At 40.0% G+C, this 22,862-nt stretch overlaps 1 protein-coding gene across 1 annotated transcript in view; it reads right to left on the reverse strand.

Annotated features, from left to right (window-relative positions):
• CERS6 (ceramide synthase 6) overlaps positions 1-22,862 on the reverse strand; it is a 127,326-nt gene that overhangs the window by 48,661 nt on the left and 55,803 nt on the right. The window contains exon 4 of the mRNA XM_086615692.1: positions 9,562-9,619. Within this exon, the coding sequence (XP_086471818.1) occupies positions 9,562-9,619 (58 nt within the window). The remainder of the gene's footprint in view (positions 1-9,561; positions 9,620-22,862) is intronic.

Raw genomic sequence — 22,862 nt, forward strand, 5'->3', positions numbered from 1 at the left:
AAACTTTTGCCTTCATGTGTAATGGTAACATTTTCAAGGACTGTTTTGTCATGAGCAAGTTGGGCAGCCAGTGCTGCTATGACAGTTTAGAGCAGCTGAAGGTCTACGTAAATATTGTAGAAGCCAGGCTAAATTTCCTATTAATTTGCAGCTAATGGGTTTCCCAGCAACACTACTCAAAGTATTCTGTAGTCACTCTATCTGCACACTATGAAGAGTGCATGAAAAGTAGTGGACACATCCAGGCAAGTGTTCCAGATGCCTGATAACACTTTGCTGAAGCAAAGCAGCTGTAAACTTGTCAGCTTTACAGATGCCTTGTTGTTTTTGACCACAGAGCCAGACCACATCAATTAGCCTAGAATTTGCATCTAAGAGGATATTTATGAATTTATTTTATTAAAACAGACAATATACAACTGTAGGTCTGGAATTACTTTGTAAAGAGGGAGTGCTGAGGTTTACACTTGGCAAACGATACCTTGGTAGGAGGGTGACCTGTATAACATTATACCTTTGAGAGATCAGCAAAAATCCCAAGCCCAAATTATTAAACAAATAAATAGGGCAGTTCACCTCTAGTAGATCATGGCAGAGCTGTGCGATTTCAGAGTACTCCTTGTTTTCCTACAGGACGCAGCTTCAACAAAACTCCAGGGTTTTCAGCACTCTGTGCTCTAATACTACAGTTACTCAAAGGCAAAGGAAAGTGGTTAGTAACGAAACTCATTACCTATCTACCCTCTGTAATCACAGCTCCTACCTGTGGCTGCTCTGCCAGAAGAGTGCATCTGTCTGTCTGACTTTGGCCAGCCACCGACTTCCATGCCACGTGTTGATGGGAAGTGTTTACCACGTCCTCCATCGAACCCCTGACGCTGACTTTTGGAAATCCCTGGAGAGCTGCTTTCCTTTGCAGGATTCCCCATGTGCTGTAAGTCCTTGCTTCACTGACATCATGCTCCACTACTGCATGCAGCTCACAAAGGGAGACAGAGTCGATTTTTAATAATAACAAATCAACAACTCCTTAATAAGTGACCACTGAGCTACAATTTTACACACAAAACTAGACGTTTAAGATTGTGGTATTTATGAACCTATACCGCCTACTGGAAAAAAACTGTATAGAGGAAAAACCCCCTCCACCTTCCACTCTTCCAACAGCTGTGTGTAGCTCTACCTTAGTATAGACACATTGCAGCAAGGTCTCAAAATCATCCCTGACAGTCTGAAAATTAGAAAGTTACTGCAACTGCAGAATTTTTAATAGGAAATACAGGACTTCTCTAGGTCACAGGGCCAAGATTTATCCCCAGAGAGGCAAGAGTGTGTGCGAATCACACGGTGCCATTACGGGCAGTTGGTAAGGAAGCCTTTTGGTAGCAAACTCCTCAGTCTTGATGCTGCCACTAAAACTTTGACAGAAGAGCTGACTGCTTCTAAACAGAGACACCAGCAAGTCTCACCTGATGACTGAGGGCTCCTTCCAGACAAGTTGCTGGAAAAGGTGGGCTGAACGGTCCCCATCTCCAGTCACACCAGTGTGATGGTCACTAGATAGGGGCCCATTTCCAAGCACTACAGTCACTGGGTACAGCTAAAACAAGGCATAACCCTAAGCAACAATAAGTAAGGACACACTAGCCTCTTCCCTTCCCGCTCCTGCAGCTGCTGCATTTTTCTGAGGTTAGTGCATATACACTACATCAGAGCAATTCACTCGTGCGGCTGCAGGTGTCTTTAGTACTGAACTACTTGGTGTATTTAATAATGCCACAAGTACTAAGAACTGCCTGGAAAAAGCCCAGTAATAAAATATCACTCATATTGTGTTTTCCTCTAACAGAATGAGAATGGGGAGAAACGTTAATTAACTTTAATACAAAAACACAGTTTGCAAGGAATTCTTCCCTGCTCCGTTCTGAGTCACTGGCAATGGTAACATTTACTTCACTAGAGCAAAGGAAGACAGCCAAAATAATTTCCCAAACCTTTAGAAATGTCTAAGCCTACATAAAATTTTACATCCATTTCCTCTTTGTTTTTCACCTTCCTCTCTGGCTCAGAAGTGCACAGATACAAACCTTTTGTTGTTTCCATGTGCCATCCTTCCAGCAGATCTATTCAGACATAACTTACAGTGTTTTCTGCAACCGATCTATTAAACAACTAGCAATAAGAGCAGCTGGTAGAGATGAGAAGAGAGGAACTATGCTTATATTTTATAACTGTTAAATTTGTATAAAGTTTTAGTATAAAACCATAAACAGTAAATTTTGGGCACAGCAAAATCCTAGAGTAACTGGGCAAGAGGAGCGAGCTTGCTCTCCCTCAGTTTCTTGAGTCTACAAATCTAGGGGATGGGATAAGACAGGCACCAAACAAAAACCTGAAGGTGAAACTCCTTAAGTCACGTGTGAGGTAATAGCATTTAAAAGAAGAAAAACTCTGAATTAGATTTGAACTTAAAGTAGTATTTCCCCATGCTAACTTCTGTCATTGTTCACAGCCAGTAACCAATATCATTAATAGGCAGGAGAAATGAGAAAGCCCTGACAGGTGTAACAGGATAACACTCAAAGGGAATATACGAAAAAAAGGCTCTCTGACAACGTATTTATTTAACTGGCAAGCTTCTTTTCTCCACTACTTTGAGGGTAAAGTGAAGCCCTTTATGACTTGAAGCCCTTATAGTATAAAAATACATATTGTTCTAAAGGTTACACTAGCTTAAATGAGGATACAGCTCTCCTGCTTCAAGTCACTGCCTCAATAGTGAGTTCAGCTCAATAATGGCAACTCAAAGCACCAGTCATATTATTAATAACCTGCTCTTACATCTAAAAGTGTAATCTTTGCTCAGGTTTAACTATCTGTGGAAAATAGGACTGTTTTATTCATCTGAATAGCAAAATATGAAAAGTTCCTGGCAACAGAGGAGCGCTGTGCTAAATACTTTGCTACTGGTATGAATGAACCACCTTAGTTTCCAGAATAATTAAAACTATTTTTATCATAAAATAGCCCAAATAAAACACTTCCAGAAGTATTTCCTCTAGATTTGCCATTTTTATGCATACGACACTGAAAAATTCATACTTTTCAAAAAGCTGGACAGCCAAGAATCATAGAATCATAAATGGTTTAGGTTGGAAGGGACCTTAAAGATCATCTAGTTCCAATCCCCTGCCATGGCCAGAGACATCTTCTACTAGATCAGATTCCTCAAAGCCTCATCCAACCTGGCCTCCAACACTTCCAGGGATGGGGCATCCACAACTTCTCTGGGCAACCTGTTCCAGTGCCTCACCACCCTCAGAGTGAAGAATTTCTTCCTTCTATCTAATCTAAATCTATCTGGTTTCAGTTTAAAGCTATTACTTCTTGTCCTACCAAAAAAGATGAATACTGTGCTGAAGCCAAAACTGGCAACCAGTCCACAGGGGGACACGAGGGCTGGCGGCCCCGCTTTCACCGCCCTGAACAAAGTGTAACGTACAAATAATAAAGATGCTGTGTATAGCTCAAGTACCAGCCTAACTCTCCAAATTACTGATTGCAGAGTGTTTACTTATTACTATGGCGTTATTAAATACCTCCAGCTGGATTCCAGGTAGATAAAGTAAAATTACAATTCTAGACAAAATTTTAAAATCAGTGTGTTGCTTTTCCTCCCTATGCTTATGTCAAATTGTCCTCATTTCTGCATTTGAAAGTCCTATTTTTATCAGAGTCCTATTACTAAATTACGAGTATCACTAATATCCTCCTTTTGTTTGTTACTTTCAAAAACTTTCTGTTCCTTTTCAGCCACAAATAAATTCTGACAGCTGGCTTATTTTTGTCCTCTTTGCCTGATCCAGTTATTACCTTAACTTCCAACAGCTTATACAATAAATTACTTCCTATGCTGACTGGCCTTCTCTTACAAATCCTCATTGTCCAAAATGCATTCCTATTCCTTGTTGATGTACATTGACATGTTGGACTAATTTAAAATTAAGTTTCTCCACTGACTTCGATCTTTCTCACAGTATGACTCATGATTTATATCTAAGACATCCAAAGCACTCTATTATAATCTCTCCTAAATGCCCTCAACAATTTTGATGCCCTTTTGAAGAGATAACTGAAACAAATTCCTTTTCTATTAAATGGGATCTAACTTTGGTCTTACTGGAAATCTTTTCCACTGATGATGCTTACTTAAAAATGTAATATGGAGTCTCACCTTTTTCACAACAGCATCCTTCGGGAGACTCTGGCACAAGTGCTCTTTCCTGCTCACACAGTGAATTCGAAATTGTTTTACTGAGCATCTAATGCTCAGCCTTACTTTCATAGAAAGGAATAAGAGTATGATTGAATTTTAATATCCAAAACTATTATAGCTTAACAATTTTCATCACTTACAGATACTCTGCAATTTGGTGTCCGATTTAGAAAAAAGAAAAACAGAGTCCAAATCAATTTTACAGCAAGCACAATCTGCCAAAGGCAGACTTCATTTCCTCCCTGAGTGGGATACGTATCACATTATCCCTCTGTTAATAGCACAGTAAAATATCAAATATCAGCATTGTGTTAAAAGGGCTCCAGAGTGGCCTCTGACATTCTTCATTTAAATGAGAGTATTTATCCAGTATTGGGCAGATAAGCTCACTGAACAAAAGTAATTACAAGGTTTCAGTAATAGATAATATAACAACCTTTTAGGTATAACACGGGAAGGAAACATCACAACAGATGCAGACTAGACTAGAAAAAGTGCCCAGCTGAATGCCTGCTTCAAATTATTCAAGAATGAGGGAGGGAGAGGGTGGCAGCAAGGGCTCTGGAGGCAAACCTCCCGCTTCCAGATCTTGCCACATTGTTGTTTTCTAGAGTCAGTTCTGGTTTAAACCAAGGTGGTAGATATTTCACAAACTTATGCTTTGGTATCTCAGCATTAAAACCAGAAAAATTTAGCCTGGTTTAAGTAGTCTCATTCTAAGAATCAGATGGTCAGATGTATTCCAAACTGTGTGAATATTTCCAAGATGCTGTGTTTCTTGTATTATTCAGTTCTGCAAAATATCCAGAAGCATTAGCTACGTGGAAAAGTAGATGAAGCAAGTACAGCAAGAGAAGATGGAAACGATAAATGAAATACTGATCATTCTGATGCAGATATTTTTTTCTGCTCCAAATTACGTCAGTAACACGCAACATGTTCTGCAAATAGCTGTCCAATAGCTGAGAAAATTTTACAACAGAATCAAGAGTGAAAAATTTCTTCCTTGTATCTAATCGAAATCTCCCCTCTTTCAGTAAAAGCCCCTTGTCCTATCACAACACGCCCTTGTAAAAAGTCCCTTTCCAGCTTCCCTTACTAGAAGACTGCTACAAGATCACCCCGGAGCCTTCTCTTCTCCAGGCTGAACAATCCCCAAAAATGGCCCAATCTAAGTGTCCTGCAGACACCACTAAGACAAAAACTTATTTAAAACATATAGGTTGACAGGTGCTGTTGCAAGAGAGCAAATTTTGAAGATAAAGCTTTATATTAGGCATTTTTTCCTGTGAACTGAGAATTTTTGAAAATATCGTTCAACAAAAGTAAGATTTTTTTTTTTTTTTACTTTATTTATGACTTAACAGCACACATCTTCTCACTGGAAAAAGACAAGACCCAAAAGAACAGTTTGATAAAGAGACAGAGCTTTCAGTGAGAAGAAAGTTTCTAAATCTGTAGCAATGTACTCAGCAATTATAGCATGGCAAAAGAACTGATATATCGTATCACGTGCAGTTGTCACTACAAAGACTTACAGGTTGCTTTATTGAGTGCAGAAATTTCTTTTACCTAGATAAGCCATTAACAGTAGTCATGGACAGTAACAAAGACAAGCTTGCCACGACATTTTAGAGAGAGCTACAATTGCTCCAAACGACAGCTTTATTAGCTTTCATGTGCTTCTGTAGGGAAGTGAAAATCAAAGCTGACACCCCAGGTCTCTTTCTCTTTGCAAGATGCTCTAGCCAGGCAAATGTAAAACTTTAATGTAGTTAGTTACTACCGTTCTAAAAATAAATTAACGTCAGCATGTGTGCCAGGCTGACAGTATTACACTTACAGAACTAAAACAAACAAAGTTGATAAGTCTGCTACCTAATTACTGCTTATTAAGCTTTGGCACATCTTCCCTTAAAGCCAGATAAGCTTATCAGCTCTACAAAGCCACCAGAGACCTAATGGCATTCTTTGCAAGAATGGCGGTTTGCCAAAGTATCCTGTTTGTATCTTCCTCAGGTGGTTTGGTGGGCACAAGGAAACACAGACATCCACCCTTCTGCTGATACTGCACTGATGCAGTAATATTGCTTCACACAACAAATAGGGGAGGTGACAGCAGAAGACAAGGTAGCAATAATTCATTGTGTTATGAGAAAGGTGTTTCCAGAAAGAATCCAGAAGGTGAAACTGGCCTCCAGGCAAAGGGCCAGCACAAAGCAAAGGACCTCAAAACTAGCTCAAAGTGGTGCTTAAGTAATTGACAGGCTCCCTGCCAGTCTTGTAGGTAAAGATTAATTTCACCCTCAAACCAAGGAAAGAACATTTAAAAGAGACAAACGTGAACAAAAAAACCCATCAGGTCAGCAACATAAGCAGCAAAGCAAAGGAGCGGTAGGTTGGAAGGAGACTCGGTCAAGTCAGGAGGGAAGGACAATACTACAGGAATCAAAGTGTTTTGTTGCACAGCAATTTAGAAGCAACAAAGAAACTATAAAAGAGGCAATGCATTGGGCATAGTGTTTTAGGGAGAGCCTTTTATACAACTGAATTGGTTCACCTTTCTAAAGAGAGTACTTCATGAGAGTAAAAATCATAAGATCAACTAACAAGGAGCACATCCCACTGACGATGGCAAAATCAGCTTTCTCAAGTCAAGGATCTTAACTATCCAGAAATGGACAAAACAACCAACCTTGAATGATTCTGTTCATTTGAAAAGCACCAAAATGCAGTTTCCTTTTTAAAAATACATTCTTATTACATTCGGATGTTTGAAAGACATAGTGTATCAAAATGTCTTACCCAACTATCTGTGAGTTATGTATTAACTAAGCCTTAGCTTAGTTTTCAAAAGTCAAAATGAGTATTTCCAATACGGTGCTATAATGGCGGTATATTGTGTTCTTCAAAAAAGGACCCCTGTAGTATTTACTCTTTCTCCCCTCTCCGTGTAAGGGAGCACGTGTTGCCGTGACGGAACTGCACCCCTCAGGACTGCCACTGCACTGGGCTCACTCACCATGCTATCAGTCTTCCAGACCAGGTATCTTAGTGATGGTCTTAAGCAGACCTTGTTATGTGAAAGGATGCAGATCTCTACTGTAGCATTAGCACAGCAAGACATGGCTGATTCTGACATGAACTTTCTCTCCAGGCAAAACAGCTTTTTGAAGGAAAGATCCTTTTATCAAATTTATAAGATAATTTATTATGCTTAAGTTCTTTCACTAGCTTCCTAAGGAAGCAAGTAAGCATTTCTTTGCAATTATTCCATTAAGAAAACCAAGACAAATTAAATAGGATTATCCACTTTGGTACTGCAGTGAAGCTCTGAAAGAAGTATCTCCCTCCAGATTTTAGGATCTAGATTTCATTCCTTGCAAACCCACATTTGCCCCCTAAGGGGGGACCCAGTAAAAGCTTTGGTGTTTGACGAACAGCAAAAAGCCTGTACTTTCTTTTAGTTACACGATGTTATTAGGGAGATGGTGTAAATATAAATACAATCACAATCATAATTTTGTTAATTTACATACATTCCCATGTGAAAGACCTGAGTATACAAAGCAGAACACTGGAATAATGACTAGAGCATAAAATGTTGCAAGACTCATTTACAACACTGTGTAAAAATGAGTAATTAAAAATACATACACAATTACATAAGGCACAAGTTCGCTTTGTAAAAATTAAGCATGTTGAAAGTTAAAATTACAGCAAAATTACACAAGCCATCCTTGTTAAGCTTGTTAAGCAAGCAATGGTACACCTTGTTCAAACAACCATGCTATGTCAGCCAGCCCTCAAACTGCAGAGATAGGCTGAATTGGGAGAAAGACATCCTGCACTTTCTGTGTCAACTCAGCCTGTAGAAACAGCTCACAACGGCCTGTAATGAAGGATGCATTTACTGTATTCTTCTCAGTCTTTAGAAATACTGGTATTCACAGTTTTCCCTGGAATAAGCAATTTCTTTGTGCTGAGAGAGATGCACTTTATTAATCACAGGTATGCTTTCTAGTAGTAATTTCATGATACTTGCTAATGGTTATTTTTGTGGTATTTGTGGTAATCTGTAATAAAGCAGAGAAATTCAGAAGATAAAGCCTCCGTGTCCTCATGTACTGCAGAATCCTATGAACCCATGATTGTGACCTCCACACACGTGCAGGCCAAGTAACCTTTTAGGTTGTGACAATTGCTTATTAAAACTATTCTCGTATTTCATACCACAGACACGGATGGAATCAAAGGCAGAAAACTGTGTATCAGATCATGACCATATAGCATGTTAATGGATGAAGTACACACAAAGTGTAAATGTTCAAGGAGGCAGGGAGAAGTTGCAAATTACGTGCTGTTCTGGTCCATTTGGAGGACTGGCACACACAGTTCCTCTGGGGCTGACTACTGGTAAATAGCTGAGAACAGCTCTGACGTCCCCTCTCCGCACAGGCACACCATCAGTCTTGCCGGCACCAAGTTGACTGGCACCTGGGACATCCTCAAGAATTACAACCATAAAAACAATGAGGATTCTTTTTTTTTTTAATAACTACTTTTACTTACAAAGCACCAGAAACATTTAGGATACATTTTCTTCTGTCAAATTTTTGTCCAAAATAAAGAAAATAAGATTACATGAATGTGCCGAGACCTTATATTCCCCTAATTTCACCTCTCAGAATTACACAAATATGGCCCGACTTGCACAAAAGCTCTGAGAACTAGTCACATTGTAAAAACAGTTTGCACCATAAATCCATATTACTGCCCATGGCAGGGTTAATAGACCTATGCCAGGGTGTTTAGAAGCTAAATCACCAGAAACACGGCATTGATGGAAAACTCCATGGAAACTTCTCTCCACAGTACCTCAGAGAAAGAATGAGCAAAAAATAGCATTTTATAAAACACTATTGGATTTTGTTTGTTAATAAAAAGCAACTTCTGCCAGAGGCATTTAAACAAGGATGATGCAGAAATTGAGATGAATACTTTGGTAAGCCCTACTGCCAGCTTAACACCTATAATGAAAAGTAATAAAGTGAACTAGGCGTGTTGCTATACCAATTATTACTTTTTTTTAATCTCATTAAATATTGATAAGAACTTATATTCCTTACCAATGCCAGTAGCAACTCATTTTATAAATGCAAATTAAATTTTAATTTTTATTCTTCATGAACATAAGTTTTATGCCTGTGCTTTATATTATACCTACATGAGACTTCAAACAAATTTGTGATGTGTTATGAAAGCATAATAATGTCAGTGCCTACCTTTTTCAGGAACCGTACTCCATAGGTAAATATATAAAGGTAAAATGTAAATCTCCACCTGCAAAAGGTACAAGAGATTAGGGTATCAGGTTTACGTACTTTACAGTTCAACACATGATTTCTTACAGCACTGCCAAACCTCCACACCCTGATGACATTAACAGAAGGTGAAGAAAAATTTTGGTCTGGTTTTCTACAACTTTTATTATCAAGAGCTGAGCTCATCTGCCTGCATTTCCCAGCCTCCCATCAGCCCTCTGAAAATACTGGCTAATTTAACCTAAACATCACAGGAAAAAAAAACAAATTTTCAAGGATATTTTTTTTTGAAGCTTCACAAAAACTAGCAGGACAGTGGAGGACAAAGTCCAATTCACATGCCTATTGCAGGGAAGTTGACTTGTTATTAGACACCAGGACAATGATAATAAGAAATGTCATTAAGCCTTCAACAAGTGACTTTAGAGTGCTACATATCAAATACAGTCTTTAGTAATGAAAAGCCAGAATTTCACTTAGCAGATTCCAGCACTTCACTCTTGGTTTCAGGGAGTGCATTTGCATCAGATAGATATGCTGGATACAGATATATATCCACAATTTATCTTCAGTTCCAAAGAGTTTCCTTGAGAAAGATGGTTCTACATTTTCCCAAGTACACATGAAATAATTGCCGGGCTTCTAGTTTTTCTTTGCAGATAGTGGCAAACTAGAAGCTGGGATCAAGATCCACAGAAAATAAGAGAGAAACCAGCAGAAGAGTTAATACAAAATCATCTTCTCTAGGTCTTTCTCTTTTCCCCAATAAAAGCAGACATACAGAGTATCTTCCTATCTTTTGGACCCATTACTGGCTTAGGAAAGAAGAGTCTAAGGAAAGAAGAGTCTAAGAGAAGTACAAGGAAATAAAATCAAAACCACATGCAGTGTAAATTCTTAGAGGAATTCCTGTTTATTTTCCAAGGGTTGGAGTGACTACACAAACATGCTTGACAAACACCAGTGAGGTACTATTCATAACGTTTATAGCAGGATGAGATTTTTTTACCTTAGTGTGAGACAATACTGCAGCATGAATCATGTTCAATTACATATTTTACAGCACTTAAAACTTTCTCTCCACTGGCAGAACTATTACCTTATGGTTAATTGGCATTGAAGCATGTTCAGACATTACTGGAATGGCTTCAAAACTGAAAATGCCCCTATGTAAAAGAAGGTTAATCCAAACCTTCCTCTTCAAAGCTACTTTTACAAGTATTCGGAAATAAAGTTGTGTCATACATAAATAACCGTCTGACAAGTTGAGTACCGGAGAGTGTAAGAACATCAATGAGATTTAAAGTGTGATATTTCAGCTGAACAGAAACTCTTATCCTGTAGCCTCCACAGCACTGCAGAGATTAATTTATTCAATTGACATGATACAAATACCAATCCCTTCAAGGGTTCAGTCACACTAGCAACACGGCTCACAGCTTTCAAGCTGGCAGTTTCTTCAAGATAACTGAGAAAAGAGAGCCCTTGGAGGCACAACATTAGTTGTGCTGGTAGAAACCTTCAGATCACGCACACGGAAGCAACAGCAAGGACAGCAGTATGAAGGAAGGTTTTATCTGGGTAACGATTTTCTTGTTAGGCTGATCCTATGGCTAGAAAACCTGCCATTTAACTTCAAGGTTATATACCTTATCTAGTGAAAGTTTGAAGGCTGTCACTGAAATAAAAATATTAGGAGGGAAAAACTGTCTAACTTAATCTCACTGCTGAGCATTTCCAGTGCCTTTCTTTCACTCCCAAGCCTGGGCAGTTCTGACAAATTCCTCACAAAGAGTTTCCTTGTTTGAAAAATCCCCTCAGTATTACCTTCATTTCACTTTACTCCAAGCAAAATTCGTAACATGTTTGAGGACATTTGTAGCTTGCTGTTGGGAGATGCAATATTCCATAGCGGAGTTCAAAGGCAGTATAAAGTATCTGAAATATGTTAACAATTAAGTTTCAGATGATGGGTCTCAGGGATTTTTCCAGTCTGCACAGACATCTGAAAGACTCTGGTCACAGCATTTGCTGCAGCTATCACTTCAGAGGAAATAAAAAGGTCCTTTCCCGAAACAAGCAAATTCAGAAACACCGATTTCCCAGTCTAACTTTCCACTCACCCCGCAAAGCACTGCCACTGCCATAGATTTGTGCTAAAGCCATGGATTGCCCTGTTGGAGAATTCTTGATGCTTCAGAAAAAAACTCAGAGCCAAGAGCCACCAGTAGTATCTGAGTCTGCCAAAGAAAATCGACTTGCTCCAATTGTTCAAATGCTACAAAGGCGACACATGTATACAAGTATATGATAATATATGCTATTGGTCTTCTTTCCTCTTTTTCCCTAACCTGCCAAACAAGCGTACTTGGACTGAGCATCAGAAGATAAAGCAAGGCTCAGGACTTGATGATAGATGAAGCTGGTCAAAGTATGAATTTCTTAAAGAAGGAAGTAATATTGGTAGAAAAAATTACTCATTCCTGCTAAACAGCATCCACAAAAGCTATTCAACAAACTTCTGGCTTGGTCAAACTGCAATAAAGAAAAATTCAGAAGAAAGCAAAGTCAGAATTGGCCCCCGGTATATTTATCATCATTAATCAGCTAACTCTGGTAGTAGCAGAACTACAAAGGACTTTCCATTGCTCTGTACCAGGCAGCTAGCTGCCTTTCCTGTGAGTTTCAAAGGGAAATTCTGCTGGCTCAATACTCCAATTGAAATCTCAATCCCATGCAAAGAGTCCAAGGAGCTTCCCCGCATTGTTTTACCACTACTTGTAGATGGCTTGTTTCTGCAATTAACAGGAAAGGATCCACTGGCCAAAGTCAAATAGATGAACACAAGAAGGTTTGAAAAAAAGGTAATTTTAAGTTATTAGAGTATTTATTATTACACAGTAAGTGAATATATCTGGTCTAACTAGCTAAGTAACTATGTTTAACATTTTAGTAAATGTTGCACATTAACTGCTAACACAATGACCTTAACGACAGGAGATATTTCATTTGCAACTGTCTAATAAAATAAAATAAAGATGCAACTAAATGCTTGCAGCCTACAAATTAACATATATCGAGATCTATAAATTCAACTTAATCAACAATTGAGACCATTTATAGAAGGAGTGACATTTGCGAGGCATCACAATCAGAAGAAATATACATACAACGAATGGCCAGAATTAAGGGATGTTGTTCCCATCAGCTTCAGCTGTAAAAAAAGTCAAAGAGTCTATCTGTAGCTGTCAGCTGTGTGCTATCAGAAATTTAATGGTAGACACACCAAAAACCCTGTGCACAGGTCACACACAGATCATTATGCCTCTGAACACACAAGGAATTTAATTATCCCTCAGTTCTCTGCCCTGTTTTCTACCTTGCTGCAGGGAGCCAGTAACCTAAAACCCCATTGATGCTTTGTTGGCATATGAACAGTCCTCACTCCCCTTCAGCTGCCTCGTTTACTCAGTAGCCTAGCAGTAAGAACACCTGCCAGGCTTTGGAAGACCTAGGTTCCATTTTCTCCTCTGTCACATCTCTCACATGCTCCTGAAAGGTTTGTTAGCCACAAAGTTGTGGTGTGTAAGACCATCTCTTCTTGTGAAGTTGTTTAATGTAGCAGAAAATACTCCATGCCTTGGGAGGAAGGACAGGGAGGAAAGGGACAGGAACTAGGTTGTGAAGCTGCATTATTCACTCAGAATCATACAGACAAGCCAGAAGGTATGAGATAAATATGTTTCATTCAAGATGGATTTGTCCGGCAAGATTCCTCCAAAGGTGAACTCTCAATTCAATTCTCTTGCAACAAGTACTCTAATGAAATCCATCATTCACGATCTACAGTATATACCTCTTTATCCCTCTATTCTCTCTATATGAGGCTTTGAGCAACCTGATCCAGGGGAAGGTGTCCCTGCTGTGGCAGTGGGGGTTGGAACTAGATGATCTTTAAGGTTCCTTCCAACCCAAACCATTCTCTGATTCTATGATTCTATTTGGGTCTCATTGCATCCCAATGATGAAGAGATGCAAGTAGAGGAAAACAGTTACGAGTAGGAATCATGTCCACTCACAGTATATTTTGGGAAATTAGGCAAAATGTTCTTCCTCTCTGCATAGGACATAATAGAAGAGAAGGACGTCTTTCTGAAGTGTGAGGTTACCAAGTCTTATTCCCAAGTGAATTGACAAAGTGGTAGTTGATTAAGAGAGGTCTTTAATGTATCCTAAGTAATAGTCTCAGCTCTCATGGTTGGGAAAAGCCCTTAGCCTGAGCAGTCTGAACAGGGAGGGATGTCTGGCCAGTGGCATAAACCCTCTCCAGTGCCCTTTCCGGCATCCTGCTCAAGCCCTTAAGCATCAGCAGTTAATGCTGAACGTCCCCAGGTCATGGTTGTCATTTGGGTCACAGCTGGTTGTCTGCAACAGTGAAAGTGACAAAAACTCTTCTAAAGCAGCAGTACCAGAGCCCAACAGACTAGGAAAAGCAAGGCAAGATCTGCACTAAGACACCTTTTGTTCCCCTTTCCCCTCAGCAATACTCACTGCCCTATTAAAGCAATACAATGGAGGCCACTAGGTGAAGCACCCCATTGTAAGCGACCGCCACATCAATTCACATTTAACCGAAAGATGTCGACAGCTGAAGCTGCTCTGTTCTGTGAGAATTTGCTCTCACCCTCTGTCCTCAAACACTCCTCCAGTCAGTTGTAGAGAGACATGGAATTTGAATGACCCATATACAAACAAAGCGTGCTGCTTGAAAGATTTCTTAGGTTAATTTAAATCCAGCAAACCCAGATGAAAGCACTCAAGGAACAAGTGTTCTGGAAGACTTGATCTGTTTGCTCGCAATAGGGTTTATGAGGTTCACTTTAGTCCTGCACAAACACGCCTACAAGACTTCGAGATTGAACCAGGCTTGCATCTGGTCTGCTCAAGCTCAGGATGAGGGAGATCAAATCTGTTTACATATGGCCCTTCTGGCAAATCCTTCAGGTTGTGCTGGTGCTTACCAGGCCAGTGATTCAAATATGGATGTGACACACTGCAGTGAATAGTCAGGCCAAAAAGTGACTCTTCAGTAACAAAAAAATTAATTATTTTCTAACATAGTCTTAAAATGAATGCTCTCGAGCCCCTCAAGAGTGCAGCAATAGATCTGACTGCTCTTCTTTAACATGTGAGTGCATTCCTGATCCAGAGCACAGTTTCTTAACCTCTCGATCCTTTTAACTTTGAGCTGCTAATAAAATTTTAAAGATGCTTCAGCATGATACAGAACACTAAGAAGATGGAAAAGTTCGAGAGCCTCTGCCAACTACACTGGTATACCCTGTCATGCCCAATTCAGCAAAAACTATTTAAGTGCACACTTGAGCAAGCACATCACTTATTGCATATGTCTAATCAGGTTCCCTTCATCACACTGATGAACTTTGTTCTTAAAATTTCCCTCCAAATTTCTGTTCTGAAATGGGAAATCAAACTTCAGCTAATAAAAACAAATTGTTCAAGCAACGTTCAAGAAAAGCCCTCCCCTACCCCATATACACACACCCCCACCATTTTGCAGAGCCCACCATATGGGGTTTGTGCTCTGTGTCAGAAAGATGCCATCCTTCCCATGGACCTGCTGTCCAGCAGAGCAAGCTGAGCATGGCTGCTCTCTGAAGAAAAGGGCTGCTTGTCCCAGAAATAAGGCTGAAGAGGCACAAGGCCTCTCTGCTCCTGCAGCTTTCCCTTCCTTCCATTTCTTTTGCAGGCAGACCAGCCAGCCGGGCTGTGAACACGGGCACTCCACAGTGCCCGTGCTTTGCAGCACGCCCCTCGCACACCCCTTACGGCTCCGATGCCAAACCAGTGCCCACTGCTCAGCAATGGCATGCCAGGGTCCACAGTTACCCACAGACAGTGACTTTCGACAAGCAAACACAAAACATAATAAATGCACAATGTTAAAAACATGATGGCTATTTCGCTTCCAGAATAGTAGATGTTATTTACAGAGATGCTTTGCCACTGACTTGCTACCTTCAGGGCCACAAACAGTAGTGTAAGAATGCTATGCTTCAAAACAGTGAATATTAAAACCCCTCATATTTAATAACTAGCCATGGGCTCACCACATTGCCTGAAGTTGAAGAAACAGGTTTTCCAATTCTGAAAACTATTTCCAGAGAAACTGTAGGCTCCTGGCGTTTTTTCCCATGGAAATTCACTTCAGTAAAATTTCAGATTTGCTGTTCTCAGTCACCTGCTGCTCAGCTCCTGGCCATGGCACACAGACCTCTGGGTTCAGGCTTTGCACTGAAAGCCAAACCGAGCCTCATGCAAACTCCACAGCTGCAGGCCTTGGTCCTGGAGAAGACAAGAAGCCTTGAACTGCCATCACACAGCTTGTTCTCCCTTCATTTTAATACCCACTGTCTGACCGAACCAGGCGAGCATGTAGCTGGGCTATTGCAATCCTTCGCTGAGACTGAAACGATTTTTGCTGCTGTGATTTCCTGTGGCTGTGAAGAGTATGCTCACTGTGAGATTGCTCAAAAGAGCATTTCTGAGGCTGAGTTTAAACAATACTGAATATTTCTTTTAAAAGGTAAGCATTGTTAAGTTCCCTACCTGCCCACTGTGACTTAAAGCAGTCCATGTTTTATCCTCATATAGCATTTTTCTGCTTCCCCAAACACAGTACCAGAGCCTTCAACTTTCCGATTCACCCAAGGAGACAATCCAATTAATTCTGCTCCTGGCATAGCCAGAGGTACACATTCCTTCTAGATGGTTATGTCTAAGGAGAGATATTTAGATCATGATCTCAAAACCAACAGTCTCTGAACTTTTGGATCAACTTCTTAATATTTGTGACATTGTCTACTGACCTATTATAGCGCCCATCCAACCAAAACCTATTATAGCTCCCATCCAACCAAAACCAAACACCAACCAAACCAAAACCAAACACCAAACAAACAGCAACCCTCCTCCCCTAAAACAACAAAACACTCTCACAAAGATAATACTTTTTTAGGCAATAAACCATGTAAAAATACAAGACAGAGCACAGAAAATTAATGCTTAATCCATCCAAAACCTAGGAGGGCTACTAGCACCTCCAACATTTAATAGTCTTACAAATTCAAGCTTAAGACCTTTTGTATTGCATCACAAGTGTCAATCTTAAAGTATTAAGACTTCAGTCTTACAGTAGTTCAGTTGCACAAACTGCACAAACCAGGCGCATGACAATTCAGGTGTCACTGTGTTTCACTCTGAGCAATCTTTTTGGATGTTTTGCCTTCCCTGATCAAAGCCCTAACACACACAAGCAGTAAGCAGCGCTATCTCCCAGGGTTGTCAGGGAACTGTGGTGGGTGTCTATTAATACTTCACAGCCTGCGTCACTATCTAGAAGAATAAGGCAACAAATTGCCACCTTCTTTTGAGACATCAGCTTTTTAAGGAATTTAGAAAAATCAGACTTCCAACTCTTTTCCAGGCAGAACTCAAAATAAGACAGGGTGAAGGTAATTTGATAACCCAGGGAGCGCACATACTATTTGGCTTGGTACACATGAAGGTATATTTTCACTTGCAAATTTTCAGAGAGATCTCCTAAAGCATATCTACTCTTGAGTTCCAATCTCATAATCTCCTTCACCTAATAAAGCACTTTTAAAATAAACTAAGAGCTTTATTAAATCCTACATCTCTATATGCTTAGATCATGACAGACCTATACACTGAAAAGCCAAACATAAAGCACATCAGAAACACGATTAGCATGTAGGACAGCCCCATGGCATACCTTCAGTTGGCTCAGAAACCAGATGGAAGTGCAACTCTGCTTCGAACAGTCTGTACCCTCCACTAAATATTTGCTTATCTTCATTCCTGATAACTAGTCTTATACAAAACTGCAAGTGTGACAGTATGTTTGACGGGAGTAGCCCCCACTGCTCCAATTTGCTGCCTCCCAAGATTTCTGTAATGATAATTTGCTGCATTTGTGCAAAGCCTGGCAGATGCAACTGGATATAGAGTGTTAATTAAAAAAAAAAAAAGATTTATTATTGCGCTTTTTGGCAAGTTGAGTTAGACTGGAGCAACCAAGCAAACAGTAACTAGTTCCTGCACTATGGTTAAGCAGAAGTTATTTGAGGAAGGAGTTATGCACAGCTCACTAAGATGTGTAAAATAGCAGGTATGATAAATTAAGAAATCTTTATTGCTTTCCTCTTCAATTTTCTGACTCAAGATTTGGCTGTCATTTGATTTTCCTCTTGGCTGCAGTTTGAATCAGTTATTTAATACTTCATGTTACAGTGCCACTTGAGACTAGTCTTGTCCTAAATCTGTATGCTCAAAATGCTGCTCTGAAAGTTTTAAGAGCAAAATATAGTAGTTCACAAAAAAGGAAATACAGCACTAAATTTTGAAGTGATGCAGTTTTATAAATAATAAAGCATATTTATATAATTGGACCAGAAAAGATGCATAATATAATAGGTGCTTTGGTAATTCCTTCCAGATTACATAGCTTCTGTTTAATCGTTACGCAACTGTTCTCTTCTGAGTACTTCAAGGACTACACGAAATAAAGCTCTGATAAGATGTCAGAGATCAATTAGCATTGCCAAATCTTGCCCTACAAAGAGGTACTACTATCTGGAAAGCTCATGGGAAGAGCTCACAGAAAAGCCAGATGTCATTGCCACGCACCCTCCCCTGTGGTCTGATCAACAGAACTGGTTTCTCATCAGTGATGTTCACTGCACACAGCTGACAAGTCTTGGAGAGAAAAACTGACCCAAAGTCTTTCCAGCCTGGACCTCTAGTCTCCATTCTTACTGGTGACCTCATAAGTCACCTATGTTTCCAAACATGGCCTTTCAGATCCCCTGTGGATATCACAACAGCAACTCGCTGTCCCACTCTTCTACAGTTCTAGAGGAACAAAAACTTCCAGATTGCATTTGCTTTTCTCATGCTGAATGTTGTCCCAGCCATGATGGCCAACATACAGGCATAAGGCAACTTTTGTAACAGGTAACTCTCTTCTTAGACCAAATTGTATTACCTGTTTCCGTTTTTTTCTGATGCTGAATGTTACTCTCCTGTAGCATGAAGTCATCTGCCTCAGATTGGTTTTTAGCCTGCTAAAGCAGATGCTGATCCCTTAGGGGTATTGATCCTTCCAGACATAGGCTAGGTGTTAGAGTTGTTTCTCTGTTTCCCTGAAGAAACCACGCAGCTCTGCAGCATACTTCAGTCTGTGCATCATACACATTGAGTTTGTGCACAGCAACAACACACCCTTGATATTACACAGTTATAGATCAGTCTTCTAGGGAGGGTGTGCTGTTTCTTCATGTTCTGTACTTCCATTTCAGCTGATAAACCTCGCCATCTTCTAAGCAGGAGTTGCAGTGCTGTCATGGTTGAGACAGGAGGCTAAGCAAAGTTTGTAGCAGTACATCCAAACATCGCCTTGTCCTTAATGTTACTTCCCCTTTTGCATCCTGAAGAAGTACATTTACTTAGTCATTTATTTTCCTTCCCTTTCCCTACCTCCCAGTCATCATTTGTTGCATCACTGAAACTTTAGAAAAATTGCTAAAAGACGCTCGTTACAGTGAAGGTCATTTTTTGGTGTGTTGTTTGTCTTTAAAGATCTAATATATTATTCTTCAGTATTCCAAACACACTACAAAGAAACAGGGACAGGAAATTTTTGTACTATTTTTCATGCAAAAGTGCTGTCATCACAGCAGCAAGAATAAAACTAAAGAAGCCAGAAACCCAAACTTACCAAGAACCACCATCTAACCAAATTATACTCATTAGTCTGAAAGTATTTAAATAACTAACCATAGGGATAGCATTAAATATTTCAAAACATAGTTTCTGCAGCACCTTGTACTGAGTATTTCCAGTCACAATTTCAGCCTGTTTCAGGGCCTGATCCTAGAAAATTTAACCTGCAAGTAAATGGGACAACATGAGCTGATGCATTACTTGATTCCTCCTGAGAAATCCATGACAAAATTTAACTCTCACATACTCAGTTTTTTTTCATCTGCCAGTTTCTTGAACTTCAGGGCAGTGAAAAAGAAAGCATCTTTGAAGGAGCAAATTCTGGTCACCAGTCAATACAAACAGAAGGGCCCATCACACTAATGATACCAGTAAAATGGAATGAGTGGAATTACATGGACATATGAGAAGTGCAAAGTGTGTAGCATAAAGATGAAGTTATCAGGAAGGTCTCCATTGCAGCCTGGGCTCTGTGTTCTGCCACAGCAGGTCTGTGTATACTCACCCTGGTGAGACACTGAAGCAGAAGACACAAAGGCTATACAGAAAGCCAGCTGTATCCTGGGCTGCATCCAAAGAAGTGTGGCCAGCAGGTCGAGGGAGGGGATTCTGCCCCTCTACTCAGCTCTCATGAGACCCCACCCAGAATGCTGCATTCAGCTCTGGAGTCCCCAACATGAGAAGGACATGGAGCTGCTGGAACGAGTCCAGAGGAGGGCCACGAAGATGATCCAAGGGCTGGAGCACCACTCCTATGAAGTCAGGCTGAGAGAGTTGGGGCTGGAGCCTGGGGAAGAGGAGGCTCCGGGGTGATCTTATAACAGTCATCCAGTACTTAAAGGGGGCCTACAGGAAAGCTGGAGAGGGACTTTTTACAAAGGCATGTAGTGATAGGGCAAGGGGTAATGGATTTAAACTGAAACAAGGTAGATTTAGACTAGATCTAAGGAAGAAATTCTTCACTCTGAGGGTGGTGAGGCTGGAAGAGGTTAGGTTGCCCAGAGAAGCTGTGGATGCCCCATCCCTGGAGGTGTTAGAGGATAGGTTGGATGAGGCTTTGAGCAACCTGGTGTAGTGGAGGGTGTCCCTGCCCATGGCAGGGGGGCTGGAACTAGATGATCTTTGAGGTCCCTTCCAACCCTAACCATTCTATGATTCTATGGGGTTACCACATGCCTATGGCTACACTAACAACTACCATAGCATCATCCCCAAAACCACTGTGTACATTTTCTTGCTGAAGCCAATGACAACATCTGCTCAGCCACAGGTCACCACTTACCTCTTTTCAGCCTAACAATGCTCCAGTGACATCTACCTTGCTGTCCTGGACATACATATGATGTTATGCCCAAATATCAGAAAAACTATTCTGCCAATCAAAAATTTGTTTCCATGTAGGTACAGGAGACATCTTTCCATAGAAGTATTTGATAGACAGCCAAACAAATGCAGCATTTGCAGACAACTGCAATTGCAGCCAAACAAATGCAGACAACTGTCTCTGTGAACAGATGCACGCAGTCCATGTATCTATAAAATGAAAGGTAATCGAATGTAACATAAAACAGTGTAAAAACATAAATAAGGGAGATTCATTTATGAATTCATTGATTCATTGACTCATTCATTCATTGCCATGTATAAACTAAAACCTTACTGTCACTGCCCTTCAGTGAGCACGATATTTTGATACCAGTTGATTGTGACTAGCAACCCGTACAGAGTAAGTCATACTCAAGGTTATTTCTTTTGGTAGAGACTGAAACAGGAAAAGATATGAAATAGTTTTGGACTACTGAGTCTGTGTAGTTTGCAGTCTCCTGTGGAAGAGAACAGCATGCTACAAAAGTTATCCCTAGGGAGGTCCCATTGGACCAAGCATCTATGGATTCTGCGTGAATTTGGCCAACGCCATTTGCTAGTGCTACACATGCAGAACAGCTAACAACCCTGAAGACAGTAGAAATGGGAGTAAGAAGAGCATCCTTCTAAATTGGCATTTTCTTCACATTTGTCTTGCTTTTTTAAATGAAAATAAAAATAAAACTTGGTGGATCGCTGCATTTACTGAAGATCCAAAAATTCCCATTCACATAAAAACGGAGAACTTATTCTGAATTAGACAGTAACTCTTCATGAATAAATACTTGCTTGTAACGCATTTCATAGTGTTATTACAGCCTAAGCGAACATTGCTCATGTCACTTTCACACTGCAAATACATAACAGGTTGAACACAAGCAGAGTTTGGTTTGCTAACAAAATGAACATCTTAGAGACAGAAAAGAGAACTTTCTAAGAAGAGACAAAGCAATAAGGAGGTAAAAAGCACCAGTCAAAAATTGCAGAAGTAACCACTAATGCATACAAAGGAAGCACACACCAAATCCACAGGATAAAAGCAATGAGAAGAGCAGAACACATTGTGAAAGGGAGGAAAAGTTTTTGCTGTCTTTCCTCTCTTCCACTCAGCTTTTAAATCCAGTATCACAGATGAAACAAAGCACCGAAAAGCACCATTACAGATTTGAGAAGCAAATGCAACCTTCACTATTAATAGATAATAACTATTTTACACTATTTTGCTATTCTACTGGGGCAAGAATGGTTTTATTATTGGAAAGCTTTATTTAAGAAAAATAAAGAAAAGCCCTCAAATTTTGCCAGCAGTAAAATATTTTTAAGAAGAGATGTCAGTACCTGAAATCTACAACTTAGGAGAGATCAGTATCACAGACAAACACACTCAACAAATGGTGAAGAAGCAGCCCAATGCTTCCAGAAGAACAAGAGAAACAAACTGGGAGAAAACTCTGCGCAAAATTCACATAAGATACATCAAGATTCAGTTTTTAAGCCCTGTGAATCCCATCTACTAGGCACCAAAAGTAGTCTTGAAGCCTGTAGCATCCCAGGCTGAGCCCTTGCTTTCTTAGTTGTACATCCCCTATGGCTCCTCTGAAAAATCCCAGCTCTACCTCCTTGTTCCTCCACTTTCAAGACACTTGTCTGTGGTGTTTGGCAACTTCATTTGAAGTCAAGGCTGACAGAAGAAGACAGTTGGTCTCTTCCATAATCAAGAGTTAAACAATTCAAGGTGCATGGAACATAAGAAAGCAGTAACTACTGCAGTCTTTGCAGTTTTCCTTTAGTTGTCCTTAATCGTTATATTGCAACTGTAATTTTGAACTAGAGTTCATATTAACTAGAATTTAGGGAAGAATTATTTAATTTCCATAACATAAAATAATGATGAGCACACACAAACCGCAAGAGAATGGAAATGTAGTTAATTTATTATAACCTTGCTTAATGTGCAATGATAAAGTTAAGTGATCGTGCCTTTGCAGAGCCAGCACATGAGTTAATTTAAATTTATTAATTGTGTTAAAAACTGTGTCACACAAGGCAGTAAGAGCAGGGAATTCAAAATT

Source organism: Tauraco erythrolophus, chromosome 8, assembly GCF_009769465.1.
Source record: "Tauraco erythrolophus isolate bTauEry1 chromosome 8, bTauEry1.pri, whole genome shotgun sequence".
Taxonomy (NCBI): domain Eukaryota; kingdom Metazoa; phylum Chordata; class Aves; order Musophagiformes; family Musophagidae; genus Tauraco; species Tauraco erythrolophus.